The sequence below is a fragment of the Geotrypetes seraphini genome, chromosome 14 (assembly GCF_902459505.1).
Source record: "Geotrypetes seraphini chromosome 14, aGeoSer1.1, whole genome shotgun sequence".
NCBI lineage: Eukaryota > Metazoa > Chordata > Amphibia > Gymnophiona > Dermophiidae > Geotrypetes > Geotrypetes seraphini.
Genome location: NC_047097.1, coordinates 31,964,353 through 31,983,910, shown reverse-complemented (window position 1 = coordinate 31,983,910; position 19,558 = coordinate 31,964,353). Strand labels below are relative to the sequence as shown.

The following is a 19,558-nucleotide window of genomic DNA, read 5'->3' as shown; positions in this document are numbered from 1 at the left end:
GGAAGTGACATGCTTGGAGGATGGATCAGGGACAGTGGAGTCCTCCTCCTCTGAGGAACATTCGCCCTCAGAAAGAAAGGGTTCCTCTGAGTCCCCCCACAGATCAGGATCCCTGACATGGGAAGCATGGTCCTGAGACTCCGGGGTCGATGATTGTAGGTGTCGGGTTTTGCGCACCGACTTACCCGACCTCATCGATATCGAGTCAGGCGATGTTATCGGCCGCACCGGTGCCGAAGTTTGTACCGATTGATGGTGAGCTCTCGGCTCCGGTGCAAGAACTGGCATCGATACCGATGATTGAAGCGGTACCGAAATAGTGGAAGCAGGTAACACAGGCTGTTCCACAATCGGTACCGGAAGCTCGGTGCGGACCGCCACCGGAAGGTTCGGAGTCAGGATAGCAGGGAGGAGCTGTTTTAACTGGTCCTTAAGCTGTTCCTGAAGGATGGCCGTGATACGGTCATCAAGGGATGGCACCGGTACCGCCTTTTTCTTCTGCGGTACCTGCGGTGCCGCTCGACGCCCCGGAGATGAGGAGCCCGATGTCGAGGGACTCACCTCTATAGGGGCGGAGCGCTTCCGCTGGCGTCTCACAGTCGGCAGGATTGGACTCACTGCACTCGAGACCGGAGGACGTTCCAGCGGGGAAGGCTTCTTAGCCGGCTTACCTGACTGGTGAGACGTCGGTGCGGAATCACGCGGCGTCGAAGAAGAGGGTGCCGACTGAATCGGTGCCGAAGCTGGAGTCGATGGCACGGGATCGGACATCTCGGCACCGAACAATAATCGCTGCTGGATCTGGCGATTTTTTAAAGTCCGTTTTTTGAGAGTGGCACAGCGGGTGCAAGTAGAGGCCTGATGCTCAGGACCCAAACACTGTAAACACCAGTTGTGTGGGTCCGTGAGAGATATAGGCCGAGCACACCGCTGGCACTTTTTAAACCCTGGCTGAGGGGGCATGAACGTAAAAACGGCTTCAGCCAAATCGAAGGCCGAGGCTTCGATGGTGGCAGAAGGCCCCGCCGGGGAAAATCAAATGAAAGAAAAATTGAAGAAAAATTTTTTTTTTTTTTTACCAATAAAAGAAAGAAAAGAAATAATACAAATACTCAAAAGTTTACGCGAGCGGGAAGGCAATAGAAAAAAGTTTCAACAGCCGTTGAAAAACGCGTCTTCTTAGCTCCGCGGAAACTAAGAAACTGAGGGACCGCGCGCCTCTGTCGGGCGGGAAGGCACTCGCGCGTGCGCGGTGCGGCCGAGCTAGAACTTTCTAAAGTTCTTAGAGTGCAATCACTCTAAAATTGTCCGTACCGGGGCTCCGTCGGTGCCGTCACCCATCAGTCAAGAATATGCTGCCTGCTTGTCCTGGGATAATATATATACCCTAGAGGAAAGGAGAGACAGGGGAGATATGATTCAGACGTTCAAATACTTAAAGGGTATTAACGTAGAACAAAATCTTTTCCAGAGAAAGGAAAATGGTAAAACCAGAGGACATAATTTGAGGTTGAGGGGTGGTAGATTCAGGGGCAATGTTAGAAAGTTCTACTTTACGGAGAGGGTGGTGGATGCCTGGAATGCGCTCCCGAGAGAGGTGGTGGAGTGTAAAACTTTGACTGAGTTCAAAGAAGCGTGGGATGAATACAGAAGATTTAGAATCAGAAAATAATATTAAATATTAAACTAGGCCAGTTACTGGGCAGACTTGTACGGTCTGTGTCTGTGTATGGCCGTTTGGTGGAGGATGGGCAGGGGAGGGCTTCAATGGCTGGGAGGGTGTAGATGGGCTGGAGTAAGTCTTAACAGAGATTTCGGCAGTTGGAACCCAAGCACAGTACCGGGTAAAGCTTTGGATTCTCGCCCAGAAATAGCTAAGAAGAAGGAAAAAAAAAAATTTAATTGAATCAGGTTGGGCAGACTGGATGGACCATTCGGGTCTTTATCTGCCGTCATCTACTATGTTACTATGTATCTGTCAGTCCGCAAGGGTAGAGGTATGGTTAGGCACTATGTCTGACTGGCAGCCAAAGGATCAGCATTGAAGAAGCATTCCCAGCTTGAGGCAGTGATTCTCTGATTCCAGCTACATTAAGAGGGTTGAGGTAGGTAGGCTGCAGCACATTTCCAGCACAGATCATAGTGAGTAAGGCTGTCCCAGCCTGTGAAGTGAATCAGGGGTAGGGGTATCTGAATTTAGCAGTTTTGAAGGTTTTTGCATGTTTCCTGTGATCCTCCATCTGATAAATCCTAAAATCACCATTTTTGTGACTTGCTATATGGGAAAATTTTGAGATTTTGGTACAAATTTCTTTCCCCCCCCAATTCTTTATTATTTTCAAAACTTACAGTAAGTGTAACAATTAATACTAACCCCCCCCTTTCCACTACCAAACATTGTTGGCAGGAGGAATGCCCAATCCCTTCTGCTGGAACCCCCAAAGATCATTGGTAGGAGGGATGACCAGTCTCTCCTGCTGGAACCCCCCACCCTGAAAAGTAGCCCACCTGGACCCCCCCCCCCCCACACCTTATTGAGATGGCCAGCCGAAGGCATCCTTGCTGCCTCCAGCTGGCTGGCCCACCTTCACTAGAATGGTGGACCTGTCCCTTCTCGGACCATCATGGGATGCACTGGGGAGGGGCCTAAGGCCCTGATTGGCCCAGGTGTTTAAGGTCCCTCCCTCCCATTTTCAGTTGCTGGTTGCTGCTTGACTATTCATGGACTGATCTCAAGGCAACTGCACAACCTACTGTTCTCTGTAATGTCGCTGTCTGTATACAGTCTCTTCCCTTGTAAACCGCTTAGAACTGTTTGTGGTTTGGCAGTATATAAAAATAAAGTTATTATAATTATTATTACCGTATTTTCACGCATATAATGCGCGCGTTATACATGAGAATGATAATCTCGGAGAGAGCGAGACCAGAAGGCTTTGAGCATGCGCAAATGCTCAAAGCCCAGTCCAGCCCGGCACAGGGAAGAAGGAGGATCTTCCTCACACCGCACAGCCCAGCCCAGCCCAACGAGGGAGGATCTTCGGGCACTGGCACTGGCACGTCCTGTGCATTGGTGCTGGTGCCGGTGCCCAATCGGGTAAGAGATGTTTTGCGGTGCTGGGGGGTTGTAGGATCGCGGGAGAGGAGGGGGTGACGCGAGCGGGGGGGAGGATGCCGGTTCGCAGGCCAGAAGAGTAAGCGGGAGTGGGAGGAGGTTATAGCAGCATGCGCGGTATATGCGTGTGCATGCTATATAAAATTTTTTTTTACAGACATGCTTTGGACCTGCGCGCTATATGCGTATTATACACGCATGCGCGTTATATGCGTGAAAATACCGTACTTATACTACACATGCAGTTCAGTTTGTTATCAGCCTCCACCTGCTGGCAGAGGAGCATAATCCACCCATCTGTGCGGTCTGGAGGGACTAAAAGAAAGAAAATTAGCAAGTAAGGCCTAATTTCTCCTTAAATATGCCTGCAGCTGTTGCAGACTGAATATGGGGGGGGGAGGGTGTTGCATATTTTAAGAAAAAAAATTCAAACTGAAGATAGTGCCTCCAGTATTCCCCTATTTATAGCTCACTGTTTCTCTTTCTTCCTTCAGTTTCTTTTAGGCTTCTTATGAATGCACCCTACTTCTGAATACATCATTAAGTGACATGAAGCATATAACCAGAGCACCAGCCCTACCACTGCACAAATGTGATCTGGTAAATTTTCTGTAGCAGAGTCTTGCAGGCCTTGTCCTTCTATGACCAAGCATTGTTTTCCCTTCTCTGTTACTTCTCAAAAAAATACTATAGTATAGTTTCAAAACGAGTGAATGCCGGGCCTCAGAGACCGATTATTCAAGCCACTCTTGCTGAATAATAATTCGGTCAAGATCTCAATCATTGGCCTTTGGCATACAAAAGCTATTTGATCAATATGTATGTAGCCTTAACTTTTTTTTTTTTTTATAGCTTTTGTTATTTTTTATTTTTTACTTCTTTATATATGTGATTTTATAAAGCATCCAGCGATACAAAAAAGTGCGAGAAAATTGAAAAGCACTTAGCTTAAATGTGGAGCGGCACTGTATCCAAACCCAACGGGGCCACCGTTTCACCTGCGAGGCTTCGTCAGGGGAAAACCAGTCACAGTGCGGAACATGTATAGCCTAGTTTATTGCTGGACCTTGCTTAAAAATGGCGTCATTTTGAGATCTTGACCAAATTATTATTCAGCAAGAGTGGCTTGAATAATCGGTCTCTGAGGCCCGGCATTCACTCGTTTTGAAACTATACTATAGTATTTTTTTGAGAAGTGATTGTGTTGTTTCTACTATACTTGACACTTCTTTAGTATTTGTTTTTGGTTTATCCCTTCTCTGTTACCTTTTGATTTCCCTAAGAATCGGAGAGCTGAGATCTCTGAAAACGTGCAGCCACCGAGGAAAACAGCTAAGATGAGTCGCTGAGAATCAGACGTGGGACTGCCCTCAGAAAGGGGATCTGAAATTAACAAGGCAGTAAAACTGTCGACATTACTTTTTCTTTTCTTTAACTGAGAAAAATATTTTATTGTGCAGAAAAGAACACAAAAAAAATGTACAAATATAATAAATGTGCAGCCAGACAAGCACAAAGAAACACGGCTCCCCAAAACCCACAAACAAGAAGTTCCCCAAAATCCCACTACAATCGTAGCACCCACCCCTACCAACAAAGCTTATAACCCATAACCAAACTCTCCCGTCACCCTTCCCCAGAGAGGCTCCCAGCAAACAAAACCCCAACCAACAATGGCAGTAAAACAGAAAAAGAAACAGAGCTCCCTCCTCTCTCAAAACCCAGACCAGCGTTCCCAGTGTCAAATACTTTCAAACTTACGCAAATTATCACACTTAAGGGCAGTGAGTTTATACAGAACATGCCAATGATGCAATTTGTCAACAACCAGCCTCCAATTGGCTCATCAGGCCGCTTCCAGCTAACAGCCAGCACCAGTCTGCAAAAACTCACTTCCCCCTCAGGCACAGAAGGGTTAAAGAAGCAAAGAAGTACCATCTCCCACCCGTGGCTGACTTCCCAAGATAGTATGCAATGAGCTAATACAGGCAGACTAAAATCCTTGAACCCGGGGGCAGTCCCAACACATATGCAAAAAGGAACCCAGCATAGCACAACCACTCCAGCACTCCCCCTCTCCCCCTTCCCATTTTCACAAACAGCACCAGGGTATAATACCAGACATTAGTTTTCAAGACAGCACAGAGGAGAATCCATAAAGTAAGTTTGTGTGACATTTGGAAAATCTGATGCCTGAGGCAAAGCATAAGATAGTATTCCTTTCCTGCCCTTGGATTCTACAGAAGAGACAAGGGGTCTCGCAACTCCAGTCAAGAAGCAATGTGGTCCCCTTCAGAGATGTAGCGATCTTGCTACACTTGAGTGAGGGATTGAGAAATGAAATAGGGGGTAGAGATGTCTATAACCAAAGTGATGTGTGGAAGCATCTATTATGGGTGGGATGTTTAGAGTGGGGCAGTGTGTATGTTGGAAGCATAGCAAGAGTGTGATTGTGTGGGACAAGGGCACCGAGAGTATTCAAATGAAGACTATTTCTCCAATCCTACTGTGATGATTTTTCACCCCGCCTTTAACCTTCTCCTCCCTATTCAGGCTAGGATGATGAGAAAAGGTAGTCACAGAACCTGCTTACTTCAGCAGTGTTGTCCAGAACCCCTCAAGGACAGGCAACAAAAGAGTTTAAGCATGCGTCATATCTTGTGCTCTGTTAACAGCAACAGAAATTGATGTATGCTTATGTGCTTCCCCTGCTGCCAGTGCACTGTGGTGTTTTAAGAGAAAGACAAAAGGAGGCAGGGCAACAATGTGAGTAGAACAGTATCGCCACTCATAGAAACATAGAAACATAGAAAGATGACGGCAGAAAAGGGCCACAGCCCATCAAGTCTGCCCACTCTATTGACCCACCCCATTGAGTGCTAGTGACCCTGTTCCTTAACTTGGCCCTTGTAGGGATCCCACGTGTATGTCCCATTTATTCTTAAAATCAAGCACGCTGGTGGCCTTGATCACCTGCACCGGAAGTTTGTTCCAGTGATCTACCACCCTTTCCGTGAAGAAATACTTCCTTGTGTCACCACTAAATTTCCCCCCTCTGAGTTTGAGGGGGTGCCCCCTTGTGACCGAGGGTCCCTTGGGAAAGAATATATCGTTTTCCATCTCGACGCGACCAGTGACGTACTTAAATGTCTCAATCATGTCGCCCCGTTCTCTGCGCTCCTCCAGGGTATAGAGCTGCAGTTTGCCCAGTCTTTCTTCGTATGAGAGACCCTTGAGTCCGGCGACCATCCTGGTGGCCATCCGCTGGACCGATTCAGCTCGAAGCACGTCTTTCCGGTAATGTGGCCTCCAGAATTGCACACAGTATTCCAGATGAGGTCTCACCATGGTTCTGTAGAGTGGCATTATGACTTCAGGTTTGCGGCTGACAAAGCTTCGATTGATACATCCAATCATTTGCCTTGCCTTAGATGAGGCCTTCTCTACTTGTTTAGCAGCTTTCATGTCTGCACTGATGATTACCCCCAAGTCCCGTTCCTCTGACGTTCTAGCTAGCGTTTCTCCATTCAAGGAGTATGTTCTACATGGATTTCCGCTGCCGAGATGCATGACCTTACATTTATTAGCGTTGAAGCCCAGCTGCCATGTCGAGGACCAGTTTTCCAGCGTGATCAGATCCTGCGTCATACTGTCCTTGAGGTTGCTTTCACTTACTATGTTACACAGTTTGGCATCATCGGCAAACAGTGATACTTTACCCTGAAGCCCCCGGGTTAGGTCTCTTATGAATATGTTAAAAAGGGATGGTCCCAGGACTGAGCCCTGCGGCACTCCGCTAGTCACCTCCGAAGTCTCAGAGAGGGTGCCGTTGACCACCACCCTCTGAAGTCTTCCACTCAGCCAATCATTGACCCATGCAGTTAGTTTCTCACCCAACCCCATTGATTTCATCTTGTTTAATAGTCTACGGTGTGGGACACTGTCGAAAGCTTTACTGAAATCCAGGTATACTATGTCCAGAGCCTCTCCTGAGTCTAGTTTTCCTGTCACCCAATCAAAGAAGCTTATAAGATTAGATTGGCACTCCTCCCCTTAAGCAGTGTAACCACTGTTCATGTGGCAAAGCCGGCACTTTTCACCATTCGTGGCTTTCTTATAACTGGCTGGGACGTGGTGGAGATGGTTCTCCATCAGCTTTTATCATGTGATTCTTTTGACCATGCAGGGATGGCACTCTAAAGGAAGATTAGGTACTTACCTGACAACAGGCAATATTCCTCTACTCACAAGTTGATTGCAGAAGGATGAAATTTACATTCTTCAGCTCTACCTCCTTCTCCAGTACTGTAGAGCCCCCTTCAGTTTGTACCAAAACAATCAAACAGTACTAAAACAGAGAAATAAGAAGAGGGGTAATGGAGAGGCTCCCCACTAAACATTTCTGTTCTGCTCTGTAAGACATGATTAACAAGATTAAACAACACCATAAACAACATAGGTTGAACTGCAACCACCCGTCAAAATGCAACCAGCATGAAACTCATGGAGCTCATAAAGCTTCACTTACCGCTTTACGATTTTCTTTCAATTTTCTATTAGTATATCTGACTGACAGGAGAAAATCTCCAGCTCTGGACACACATTTGTCTGAAAAGTAGACAGCCAAACTCCAGACTGACAGGGCAGAGTGTCAGGACTCATTGTCCTTTTTCCAGAAAGATGATGATCAAGGTAAGTACCTAATCTCTTCTGGTGCAAAAGACATATGAATCCTGACAATAGGTGATGTACCAAAGTAGTCTTCTGAATCTATGGCGAGACAGATGAGCCTGCCCTTAATGCTTAATGCTGAAGGCTCAACTGTGGCATCCTCACTCACCGCCACATCCACCTTGTAAAACTTTGTAAATACGAGATGGAGAGTGGACCACGTAGCTGCTCTACAAATTACTTCAGGAGAAATTGCCCTCATCTCCACCCATGAAGATGCCATACTTCTAGTAGAGTGTACTCTCAAGGTAAACGGTGGCTGTTTTCCACAGCCAATGTACACCGATGAAATAGCCATATGAATCCATCTGAAGATGGCACCTTAGATGCAGGCTTGCTTAGTCTCGCCGCATTGGTTAAAACAAAAAGATGATCTGAAAGATTAAAGTCATAAACTTCCAAGTATCGTAGAAAACTTCTCCTTATATCCAGCAAGTTCAACGCTTTGTCCTTCCTCTTGGAACCCATGGTTTAAAAGGTGGGTAAAATTACTTTTTTTTTTTTTATTGACATGGAACGATGACACCACCTTTGACAAAAATGAATAGACCGTACAGAGAGAAACTTCCATGTCTGTAAACCTGAGGAATGGTTCCCTGCATGAAAGTGCCTGTATATCCAAGACCCTCCTCGCTGAGGCTATGGCTACCAAAAAAAACTGTCTTTACTGTTAGATTCAGCAGGGATGCCTCCTGCATGGCTTGAAAGGTGCCTTGCTAAGGCCATTCAGGACAATGTTAAAGTTCCATGTGGGTAATAGCTGTTTTATTGGAGGTCTTAAACCTGAGTGCCCCCTTCAAAAATCTGACGATATCTGGATGTGAGGCCAAGGAACCCTTTTCAGAATCTATGTCTTTTCCCAGGCAGAGCTGCCCTGGAGTCACAGGGGACCTCTCCAGCACTGAAAAGCCTTGAACTCAGGGTGGGGGGGGAAAGAATATCAGAGCAGATCGGAATCACACCTTCTCAACTTGCTTGCAGAAGGAAAAAACTGAAGGGGAGCTCTAGAGCACTGGGGAAGGAGGTATAGCTGAAGAATATAAATTTCATCCCTCTGCAATCAACTAGCAAATAGAGGAATATCACCTATTGTTAGGGCTCATATGTCCTTTCCACCAGAACTTCTGATTGCTGTAACTCTTTTGGTCTCTATTGCCACCCCACAAAAATTGTGTCTGAGGCAACTGACTTATCTTGCCTAATGAAAAAACTATTCTCGTAAATCTATGTGTGTGAGTGTGTGCAATTTAATTTCTTTTCACAATACGGAAAAGATTGCTACATAATAGCATACACATGCACAACTCACCAGCAAACTCATTCCCATTGAGTAGACGAATTACCTCTTCCAGTCCTGTCCAAGCCTTGCGATCCAAAACCTGAAAAGAGAATTGTATGCATTTCTATACTTGTAGCCGTGAAATACGATGTAGGCAAGAAAGGCAATTCAGAAAGCTGGGGGAGGAGACACAAGATTACTGATTAAGACGCATTATTTCTACCATACTGCTTCTGATGCTTAGTGGTAAAAAGGGGAGTACCTAGCACTGAAACCCAATGGGCAAATAATTTTTACGTTTATAACTGTCATATGTTTATTGAATGTTTCAGTAGCTGCAGCAGAGCACATTACTCTAATCTGTGCAGTGTTTCCTGACGATGGGTATACTTTTATTTAATGCATGAAATGGTTTTGTTGGAATTCCCTGAACTACGAGTTTGTATATGGGGGTAAATGCATATACATACCCAAACTGACCAAAGGCATTCCTGGGTGGCAGGGTTGGGAAGGGGATACCATTTGCATGCACACTTTGTAAAACACAGGAATATGTACAAATATAATGCTGGAAATTTGTGTGTACAGTACTTTTTATGGCATAATATTCTAAAGGAAATTGTGTGTATTTTCTATTGGAAAACTGGGGTAACGTGTTCAATACTTACTTCTGTAGCTAAGCAACCTGTTATATAGTAGACAATCTTAAACTATTAGTTTAATTACTTGGAATGTTCTTAGATAACTGAGATGCAATGAAAGGGGTCATTTTATAAAACATTTTCTATGCTGCACATACAATTGGAAAAATTATGGAAAAATTGGTGGAATTCCGTATGCCATATATATAAAATATATAAAATGGAGCGTGCATTAGCAACACAGAGAGGTTATTTTGGTAAATTTCAGAAGATCTGGGGACCATTAGCAGAATTCTGTAATGAATGATACCATTTTCCCATAATAAAATATCTGTTAGGAGGGGAGGTGGGTGGGTATAATTTTATGTTTTTTATCTCATAATATATATATGTATTTGTCAATATCTTTATTATAATTGTAATTTGTAGTGGGAGGGTAGGGTAGGGAGGGCTTTAAATTTTAGTAACAATTGTTTTTTTTTTGGTTGTTTTTTTTTACATTTTATTTATTCATTTTTGAATTCTTACAACATGTAAATTAAACATAATACAAACAATTTTCATATATCACTGTATATGAATTTAGAATGATATATTGTATTTACAATGATACATGTAAGAAAATTAAGTGTATATTTTATGAGATCGTAAAATTTTTTTATGATACACTTGTTGTAGTATGAAAAAAGGAATTAAAACCCCCCAAAAAACATTTTCTGTAAAATTGCATTGATAAAGACATGAGCCCATGTATCTTTGCGGTGAGAGGAATGGGTGTTGTGTGAAAGAGGTATAGTAATATGGGAGACATAAAAATGCCCCAGTTGTGAAGGACTGGATCCTCTCCTGAATCAGAGCAAACCAGAGAGTGGAATGATGAAGCAGTTAATGCTGTTGTTTGTTTGATACTTTGCTGTCAAATAAATCTTGGTGTCACATTATATTTTCCATTGGTATAGATTAAATAAAGATAATTTAAAAAAAAAATAAATTGATGGAAAATCATATAGCAATATCATATGATACGGTATTATTTGGAATGATGATGAGGAAAAAAAGTCAAATTTCACCAGAAAATAACAAGCTTTTATTAATTATGACAGGGGTTGCCATTCAGCATATAACTAATAATTGGAAGAATTATAATAACCTAAATTATACATTTTGGTGGAATACAATATGTCATATATTTAAAATGGAAAGAACAAAAGCAATACAAAGAGGGACATATATTAAATTTATAAAAATATGGGGGCCATTGACAAAATACTGCAATGAATAAATAGTAGGATTTCTCTTCTTCTTTTCTTCTTTTAAATATCTTTTTTGTGACGCACATAGAGGGGGGTAATGAAAATAATTTCTACATAATATGTTATAATATGTTATACAATATGTAATATATGAATGAAAAGTAATAAAAGGGTGGGGGGAGGGAGAGGGGATAAAAATATATTTAGAATATGATGTATTAGATATAAAAATGATATTGTGTATTATCAATTGTATTTTAGTATTTTGTACACTTTATGTAAAATTTGAAAATAAAAAATAATAAGGAAAAAAAAAAAAAAAAGTCTTTCTTCTTTCAGGATCCCTTAAACCATTGTGTGGTTCACATGTAGACAGTCCTGAAAAACAAAAAACACTGTGGGGTGGTCTAGGCCACAAAGGCGGTCCTACCTTCCACAGAAATGGACTTAGGTACCACAAAAGTCAGTGGATATGGAACAAAACAGTGGAACCAGGCCCTGGACTCCAGGAGTTAAAAAGTCAAACTTTATAGGTGTCCAAAACAAACTGATATCACAATGAAATAAAAATCCGACAAATGCCAACAGGATAAAACCATCAAAATTGCACTGTGTTTGAAGTGCATCCAACCAGTGAAAGTATTTAAAGCAGTTTGCTGCGGACCTTTGGGTTATATACTGCTATATTAGTCTGAGGCTTTTTTCTCCCTCTTTTTGGGTTTGAAGAGGGGAGCCTTTCAGCGTCACCATCACACAACATTTTGCATGTTTATATTAATATATTATGTTGTTAGTCCTCATATAATTTGTAATTTATAGTGATACACCCCCTGTAAGATAGCTTATTCTGTACCACATATTTTGGGCTGCTTAATAAAATATGCAGTATGTGTATATATTAAGCTGGGGATTTTGTGTGGCTATTAACTACTACTATCATTTCTATAGTGCTGTACATTAAAACATTCAAGAGAGTGTATCTCAGGGGTAGGGAACTCCGGTCCTCGAGAGCCGTATTCCAGTCGGGTTTTCAGGATTTCCCCAATGAACATGCATTGAAAGCAGTGCATGCACATAGATCTCATGCAGATTCATTGGGGAAATCCTGAAAACCTGACTGGAATACGGCTCTCGAGGACCGGAGTTCCCTACCCCTGGTTATCTGCTCAGCAGAGCTTACAATCTAATCAAAACAAGTGGGTTTCTTTCCTTTACCCACATTTTTGAACTCCACCTCCTTGTGTCACTGGGCAGTGCCTCAAGCTCCTCAGTTCGTACCCTTGTGAGCAATAAACTTCAACATGCTCCTTGCGACACTGTTATCTCTCCCGTTGATGTCACTAGGGGTATGGGGGAAGGGAAGTGGGCGCATGTGGGCGAGGGGAGGAGGGGTGCCGGCGCCCCCTTCCCCCTTACTACGCCACCGGCTATGGCTACCAGATTAGAAAACCATCCTGATGGTCAGGTCCATCAGCTACCTTCAGGGTGGCCCTAAAGGTAATGCCAGGCTGTGGGATTCAGCATCACTAAGAAATCTGAAATCTGCTTCCCGAGCTTCTGTTTGCATGGCTCGGGAAAAAAGACGTGGCCTTTTACCAGGTTGAAGCAGACCCCCAGGTACTCCAGGCATTGGGATGGTTCTAGATGACTCTTCTTGAAATTGACAATCCAGCCAAGATCCTGTAGGAGATTCACGACTTGTTGCACTGCCTGCTCGCTCTCTGGCTTTGATTGTGTTCTGATCAGCCAATCGTCCAGGTATGGGTGCACCTGGATTCCCATCCTGCAGAGATGAGCTGCGATATAGTTTTGGCCAACTTCAGGGAGCCTTCTGGAATTTCCCATTGTTCCATAACCAGCAAGGTGATGTCCAGATGTTAAGGAAAAAAGGTGGTCTGAACATTTATGCCAGTCATGATTGTGCACTGTGAGATGGATTTGCACTGAGGCTCCAACTTCAGTTCCCTGGTTGTATCCATAATGACATGCGGGATGGTAGCTGATTTGAACAATCACCACACCAACGGATCTTCTCCCTGGTCGACAGCAATGATCGCCTCTTGACTCCCGGTCCGACAGGGAACAGGAATCCTCCAGAAAGGAAGCTGAGCCCTGGGATAATAAAGGCATGGAGTCTGATCTCCCATCCTCCAAATCCTGCTCAGCTTAATCACACACACTGGGAGCCAGCCTCCTGCACACCGAAGAGACCTTCTGAAGAGGTATCTCTCCCCAGGCTGATACTGACATGCCCCCAGGCAGTGCATTGCAACCCAGGTCCATCAAATAAGCTTTCCACAGAAGATTCACAAATTCAGGGTCCTTGTAGCTTCTTGTCCAAGAATTTACTCCTGATCCAGAGACTACATCTTCTCTCAGGCAGAGCTAGGAATCTCTGTAGCAACAGGAAGCCTCAAAAGTTGGATAGAAAAACTTAAAAAGAATAAATCAGATGAAAAGACACCTCCTCAACTTGCTTGCTAAAGGAAAAACTGAGGAACTGGCAGTGACACAAGGAGGCGGAGCTGAAAAATGCAAATGATGCCTTCTTCAATCCTCAAAGGTGAATGGAAGAAACTCACTTGTCAAGACTTGCGTCTCTTTTGCACTGGAATTGGTAGTATGCACAACTTTTCTGAAGTGGTTTACACATATGCATGCATTTTATAAAGGATGTACATAAGTGCAAAATCTGCTCCAACCCTACTTCTGGGAGTGTCTTCGCTCAGGTCAGAAACTTATACACAGAGGTTTAAGTGCATATACTTCAGGCAATTTTATGACATAATATTTCTACATGTAAAATACTGGTTTCCCTGTGAAATGGCTTTTCAAATTATTGCCATTATCAGATGATCTTAATCTTATGGTTTTTCTTAAACACTTATAAAACTTGGCATTCAAGACAGAAAAGAGAATTTTATCAATATATTCACATCATGAGGAAAAAAAACCCACATTTGTAGTTTTTTAGGTAAATTCCCAATTAGTTTAATTCAAGTCCCCCAACCAAAAAAAACCCCCTCTTTCCAATTTTCCAGGCCCAGTCCTCTCCTCCTACCTTGCAGAGGGGCAAGATCTTGTGCCTTTATTCCTACCACTCTGTGCTGATTCACCCAGATCTTCTGCTGGCACCATGGGAGGGTTTAAAACACAAGAACAGTTGCTTCCTTTTTCTCATGAGAATACAGAAAGTGTGTTTTGTATCATCCCACAGTCTGTGGTTAAGGATGATTTTCAGAGTTTTTCAGTTATAACTGTAAGCCCAAAGTTCCTCATGGAGAGAGGGGTTATTGAGGGATTTTCTAGTTATAACTGAAACTCAGAAGCTATAAAGGAACATTTGTGCTATGTTCATGACAGTTATTTCAACTGTTTTGTGCCTGTATAGATACCCACCTGTTCAATAATTTTGCAGCTGAGAGGTATGTAAGCTCCACTGAAGATATATGCCATGTCTCGGGGGATTTTTAGATCATATTCTCCATCCACATGAGGAATCTATAATCAAGAGAGATACATAAATATGCATTATTATAGATGAAGAACTTCCACTTGTCAGCCTTGATTGGCTTTCACCTCCCCCCTTCTTTGAGCTTTGATTGTATAGAAACATTTTCTATATCCTTCCATATGCCTGCGTATATTACTTGCTATATTTCTCCTCATATACATATTGAGATAACATTTTCATTTTTTGTTTACATGCAGGACAGAATCTATCATCTTATATAAGGTATTCTTTACCACAACTAGTGCATTGACATATACATAGGAGTGATAAAAGGGGTTGAATTAGGTTATTACATTTCTGGGGTGTTTTTGTGTTTGGATGGGGGGATTTAGGAGGTGTTGGGGATGGTTTAAGAAGTAGATTTGCACTTGGTCATAACAATACAGGTCTTCAGCACATCTGTCATCTTAAAAACATAAGAACTGTCATACTGGGACAGACTGAAGGTCCATAAAGCCCAGTATCCTGTTTCCAACAGCGGCCAACCCAGGTCCCAAGTACCTAGCTAGATCCAAAGTAGCAAAACAGATTCCATGCTGCTCATCCTAGGAATAAGCAGTAGATTTCCCAAAGCCGTCTCAATAATGGCCTATGGACTTCTCTTTTAGGAAATTATCCAAGCCTTTTTAAAACCCTGCTAAACTAACTGATTTCACCACATTCTCCAGCAACACATTTCAGAGTTTAATTACACATTGTATGAAGAAATTTTCTCCAGTTTGTTTTAAATCTACTACTTAGTAGCTTCATTGCATGCTCCCTAGTCCTAGTATTTTTGAGTGAACAAGCAATTCACATCTACCCTTTCCACTCAATATTTTATAGACCTCTATCATATCACCCCTGAACTGTCTCTTCTCCAAGCTGAAGAGCTCTAGCCGCTTTAGCTTCTCCTCATAGAGATTTTGTCCCATCCCTATCATTTTCGTCGCCCTTCTCTGTACCTTTTCTAATTCCAGCTATATCTTTTTTGAGATATAGCAACCAGAACTGCACACAGTATTTAAGGTGTGGCCATACCATAGAACATTATAGCATTTTCATCTTTGCTTTCCACTCCTTTCCTGATAATTCCTAACATTTCCATTTGCTTTCTTAGCTACCGCCGCCACACATTGAGCTGAGGGTTTTCACGTATCCTCAATAATGACACCTAGATCCTTTTCCTGGCAGTGACTCCTAACCTAGAACCTTGCATCACATAGCTATAGTTCAGGTTCATCTTTCCCACATGTATCACTTTGCACTTGCTCACATTAAACTCCACCCAACACAATCAGGCTTCAGAACCAACCACAGCACCGAGACTCTACTATGCTCACTCATGGACACCGCCAGACAACACCTCAGCACGGGCAAAAAAATGCTAATTATCCAACTAGATCTCTCCGCAGCCTTTGACCTAGTAGACCATAACATCCTTCTACAAATACTGGACTCAACAGGAATCAGTGGTTTACAGAGTTAAAACAAACAAAAAAAATCCGAGCCATGGTCTAACCCCTGCGGAGTACCTCAAGGATCACCTCTTTCTCCCATACTCTTCAACCTATACATTGCCTCCCTCGGCTACTACCTAGACAAACAAGGTCTAACCTCCTACAGTTATGCAGACGATATCACCATTCTCCTTCCATTCGAACAACCAGCATCATCCATGGCAGACATGAAACACAGAATACTTGAAACAATAGCAACATGGATGAAAGACCACAAACTAAAACCAAATCCAGACAAGACAAACTTCATCCTACTCGAAAATAACAAAACCCCAACCATAACAAACCTTATCATAAACTCTACAACATACCACATCCAACCCACTTTAAAACTCCTGGGAGTGCTAATAGACAAGAGGCTGTACAATGCAGCAACAAATCAACAAAACAATAAAAAAAATCATTCACAGTCATGAGAAACCTGAGGCAAGTCAGAAAATTCTTCGACAGAAAACAATTCCAACTCTTGGTACAATCCCTAATCCTAGGTCTAATAGACTACTGCAACATATTATATCTCCCATGCACAGCAACCATGATAAAACAACTACAAACAATACAAAACACAGCCCTAAGACTGGTCTACTCACTGAAGAAATTCGACCACATCACAGAGGCATAACATGACTCACATTGGCTCCCAATACAAGCGAGAATACACTTCAAATTTTACTGCCTACTATTTAAAGCAATAAATGGAGACAGCCCAGCCTATTGGAACAATCGACTAGTTCAATTCACCTCAACCAGACATAGGAGAACCCACGCACCATTCACACACCCTCCAACCAAATACGTCAAAAGAAAAAAAAACGTACGACGACCTGCTAGTCACTCGAGCTGCAAAACTCGACCCACAACTCTAGAACTTATTGACCATGACCACAGACTACAAAACATTCAAAAAAGAAATAAAAACCCTTCTATTCATAAAACACATAAAACTGAACTAACACAATTAGAAATGTCCCAAGCATCACCTGCAACTTCCACAAATGAACTTCCAATATCATGACAACTCAGATGTAATCCTTAACAACTAAAGAAAATGTACAAACTACTCCCTAAATACTTCTTATCTCTGGACAATCCATTTGTAATCCGCCTTGAACCGAAAGATAATGGCGGAATAGAAATCCCAAATGTAATGTAAACATCATCTGACATTTTAATACCCAGTATCAGCATTAAGGGAGGAGAGGAAGGAGGTGAGAGGCTAGAGTTGGGGGACTTCAGGGTAGGGATACAGTTATAAAAAAGGCAGATTCACATGGGGTGAGTGGGGTGGGTATGGGGGAGGGAGGGGGTTCTCTGCTGTTGAATTTTGAGCAGGTACTTCATACAATTTTTGGTTGATATGTTGGCCATTGTGAAATTTCTGTTTGTAATATTGTTGCTTAATCATTAACAGGGGTCGCCATACAACAAATTACTCAAAACTGGAAAGATCATACAAAATTAAATTTCACTTTTTGGTGGAATTCTATTTGCCATATATATAAGATGGAAAAAGCAATAGCGTTACAACATGGTTATATTAAAAAATTTAATAAAATCTGGGGACCATTGGCTCTTTTTTCTAAAGATCAGATATCATAGCACAAGGATAGATCATATAATAGGGGTTAGGGTGGGTACAATATTATAATAACAGATGATTTATAATTTATTGCAAAAGGGGTCTTTATATATGTTTGTATTAAAATATATATTGATGGATATTCAAGTGTATATTGTTTTAAATCTTTATTCATTTTTTTGTGTTACAACAAGTGTTACAAATAAACTCAATAGAAACTTAAATACACACTTGACTAACTCATATATTAATATCAAGTTTAACATTAATATAATAATCCCCTGTCCCACCCTCCTTCCCAACCAATTATACATAAATCAATTTTATTGTACATTCTTTAACTATTAATTTAGTATGTAATAATCAAAATTGAAAAGCCCACCCCATTCCCCTCTTTATAATTATCTTATCATGGGAAAAGTTCATTAGAGAAATCATGTTAACGGTCTTCAAATATTTCCGAGTTTTATTTATAGGAAAAATTATCCTTCTTTACAAAAATTGGTTAATGGTCCCCATATTTTTTTAAATTTATTCATGTATCCTTTGTGTGTTGCAATAGCGAGTTCCATTTTATATATGTGGCATACCGAATTCCACCAGAACATATAATTCAATCTATCATGTTGTTTCCAATTGAATGTAATTTGTTGTATTGCGATTCCAGTTAAAATAAATAAAAGTTTGTTATTACTGGATGAAATTTGGCTTTTTGCTCTCATAGTTGTTCCAAATAATATAGTATCATATGTCAAGGCTACCGGATTTTCTAACATTCTGTTAATTTGGGGCCAAATTGATTTCCAGAATGATAGGATATATGGACAAAAGAATAAAAGATGATCTAATGTCCCAATTTCAATATGACAGTGCCAGCATCTATTTGATCTTGAACTATCTATTTTTTGTAAACGAGTAGGGGTCCAAAAAGCTCTATGAAGAAGAAAAAACCAAGTTTGTCTCATAGATGCTGACACCGTACATTTTAGCCTCCAAGACCAAAGTCGTGGCCATTGAGATGCACTAATTTGGTGTTTTATCTCAATGCTCCAAATGTCTCTAAGACCATTTTTTGGTTTTTTATTTATATATCCGGATATTAATTTATACCACTGTGCGGCTTTGTGACCTATTGAGTCCATCTGGAAACATAAGAATTCCAAACTGTGATATTTAGCGAGATCTTTCCATTCAGGGAACCCTTTCTGAATAGATTGCTTCAATTGCAACCATTTAAAATATTGTGTTTTATTGAGACCAAATTTTTGTTGCAATTGTGAAAACTCCAGCAATTTATCATTTTTAATTACATCATCCAAAGTGCGAATGCCTGCTATCATCCAATGTTTCCAGATGACTTTAAAACCGCCAATTTTGATCTTGGGGTTTAGCCATATAGTTTGGTTGGTTGATTTACTAATTGGAATTTGAGTAAGATTACTTATGTATTTTAGAGTTTTCCAGGTATCCATAAATATTTTATGATCTTTGTATAACCTTGGCATTTTGATACTAACTACATGATTAAGACGTAATGGAAACATAAGCCTCCATTCTAGCCAAAACCAGTCTGGAATATTATCTGTGGGTTCTGGGAGGATCCAATACATACCATGACGTAAGATATAGGCTTGATGATACCTATAAAAGTTGGGAAAATTTACCCCTCCCTCTTTAATTGGTCTTTGTAATGACGCTAGAGCAATTCTTGGTTTTTTATTAAGCCATATAAATTTTGTCAAAGTCCTATTTATTTTTGTATAAAAAGAATCTTGAAAAAAAACTGGAATCATCCCCATTTGGTAACATACTACCGGTAAAATCATCATTTTTACAGTTTGTACTCTTCCCCACCAAGATAGATGCAAAGGATTCCATTGCTCACACATTTCTATTATTTTTTGTAATAAGCATTTTTCATTAATTTTCATTGTTTCATCTACTGTT

At 41.5% G+C, this 19,558-nt stretch overlaps 1 protein-coding gene across 3 annotated transcripts in view; it reads right to left on the bottom strand.

Annotated features, from left to right (window-relative positions):
- Nucleotides 1-19,558, bottom strand: part of VPS33B (VPS33B late endosome and lysosome associated) — a 153,794-nt gene that overhangs the window by 8,344 nt on the left and 125,892 nt on the right. For all 3 annotated transcript variants that reach the window (XM_033919658.1, XM_033919660.1, XM_033919659.1), the window contains 3 exons: nt 14,419-14,520; nt 9,156-9,225; nt 4,382-4,498 (listed from right to left, as the gene is read on the bottom strand). In XM_033919658.1, coding sequence (XP_033775549.1) covers nt 4,382-4,498; nt 9,156-9,225; nt 14,419-14,520 — 289 coding nt within the window. The remainder of the gene's footprint in view (nt 1-4,381; nt 4,499-9,155; nt 9,226-14,418; nt 14,521-19,558) is intronic.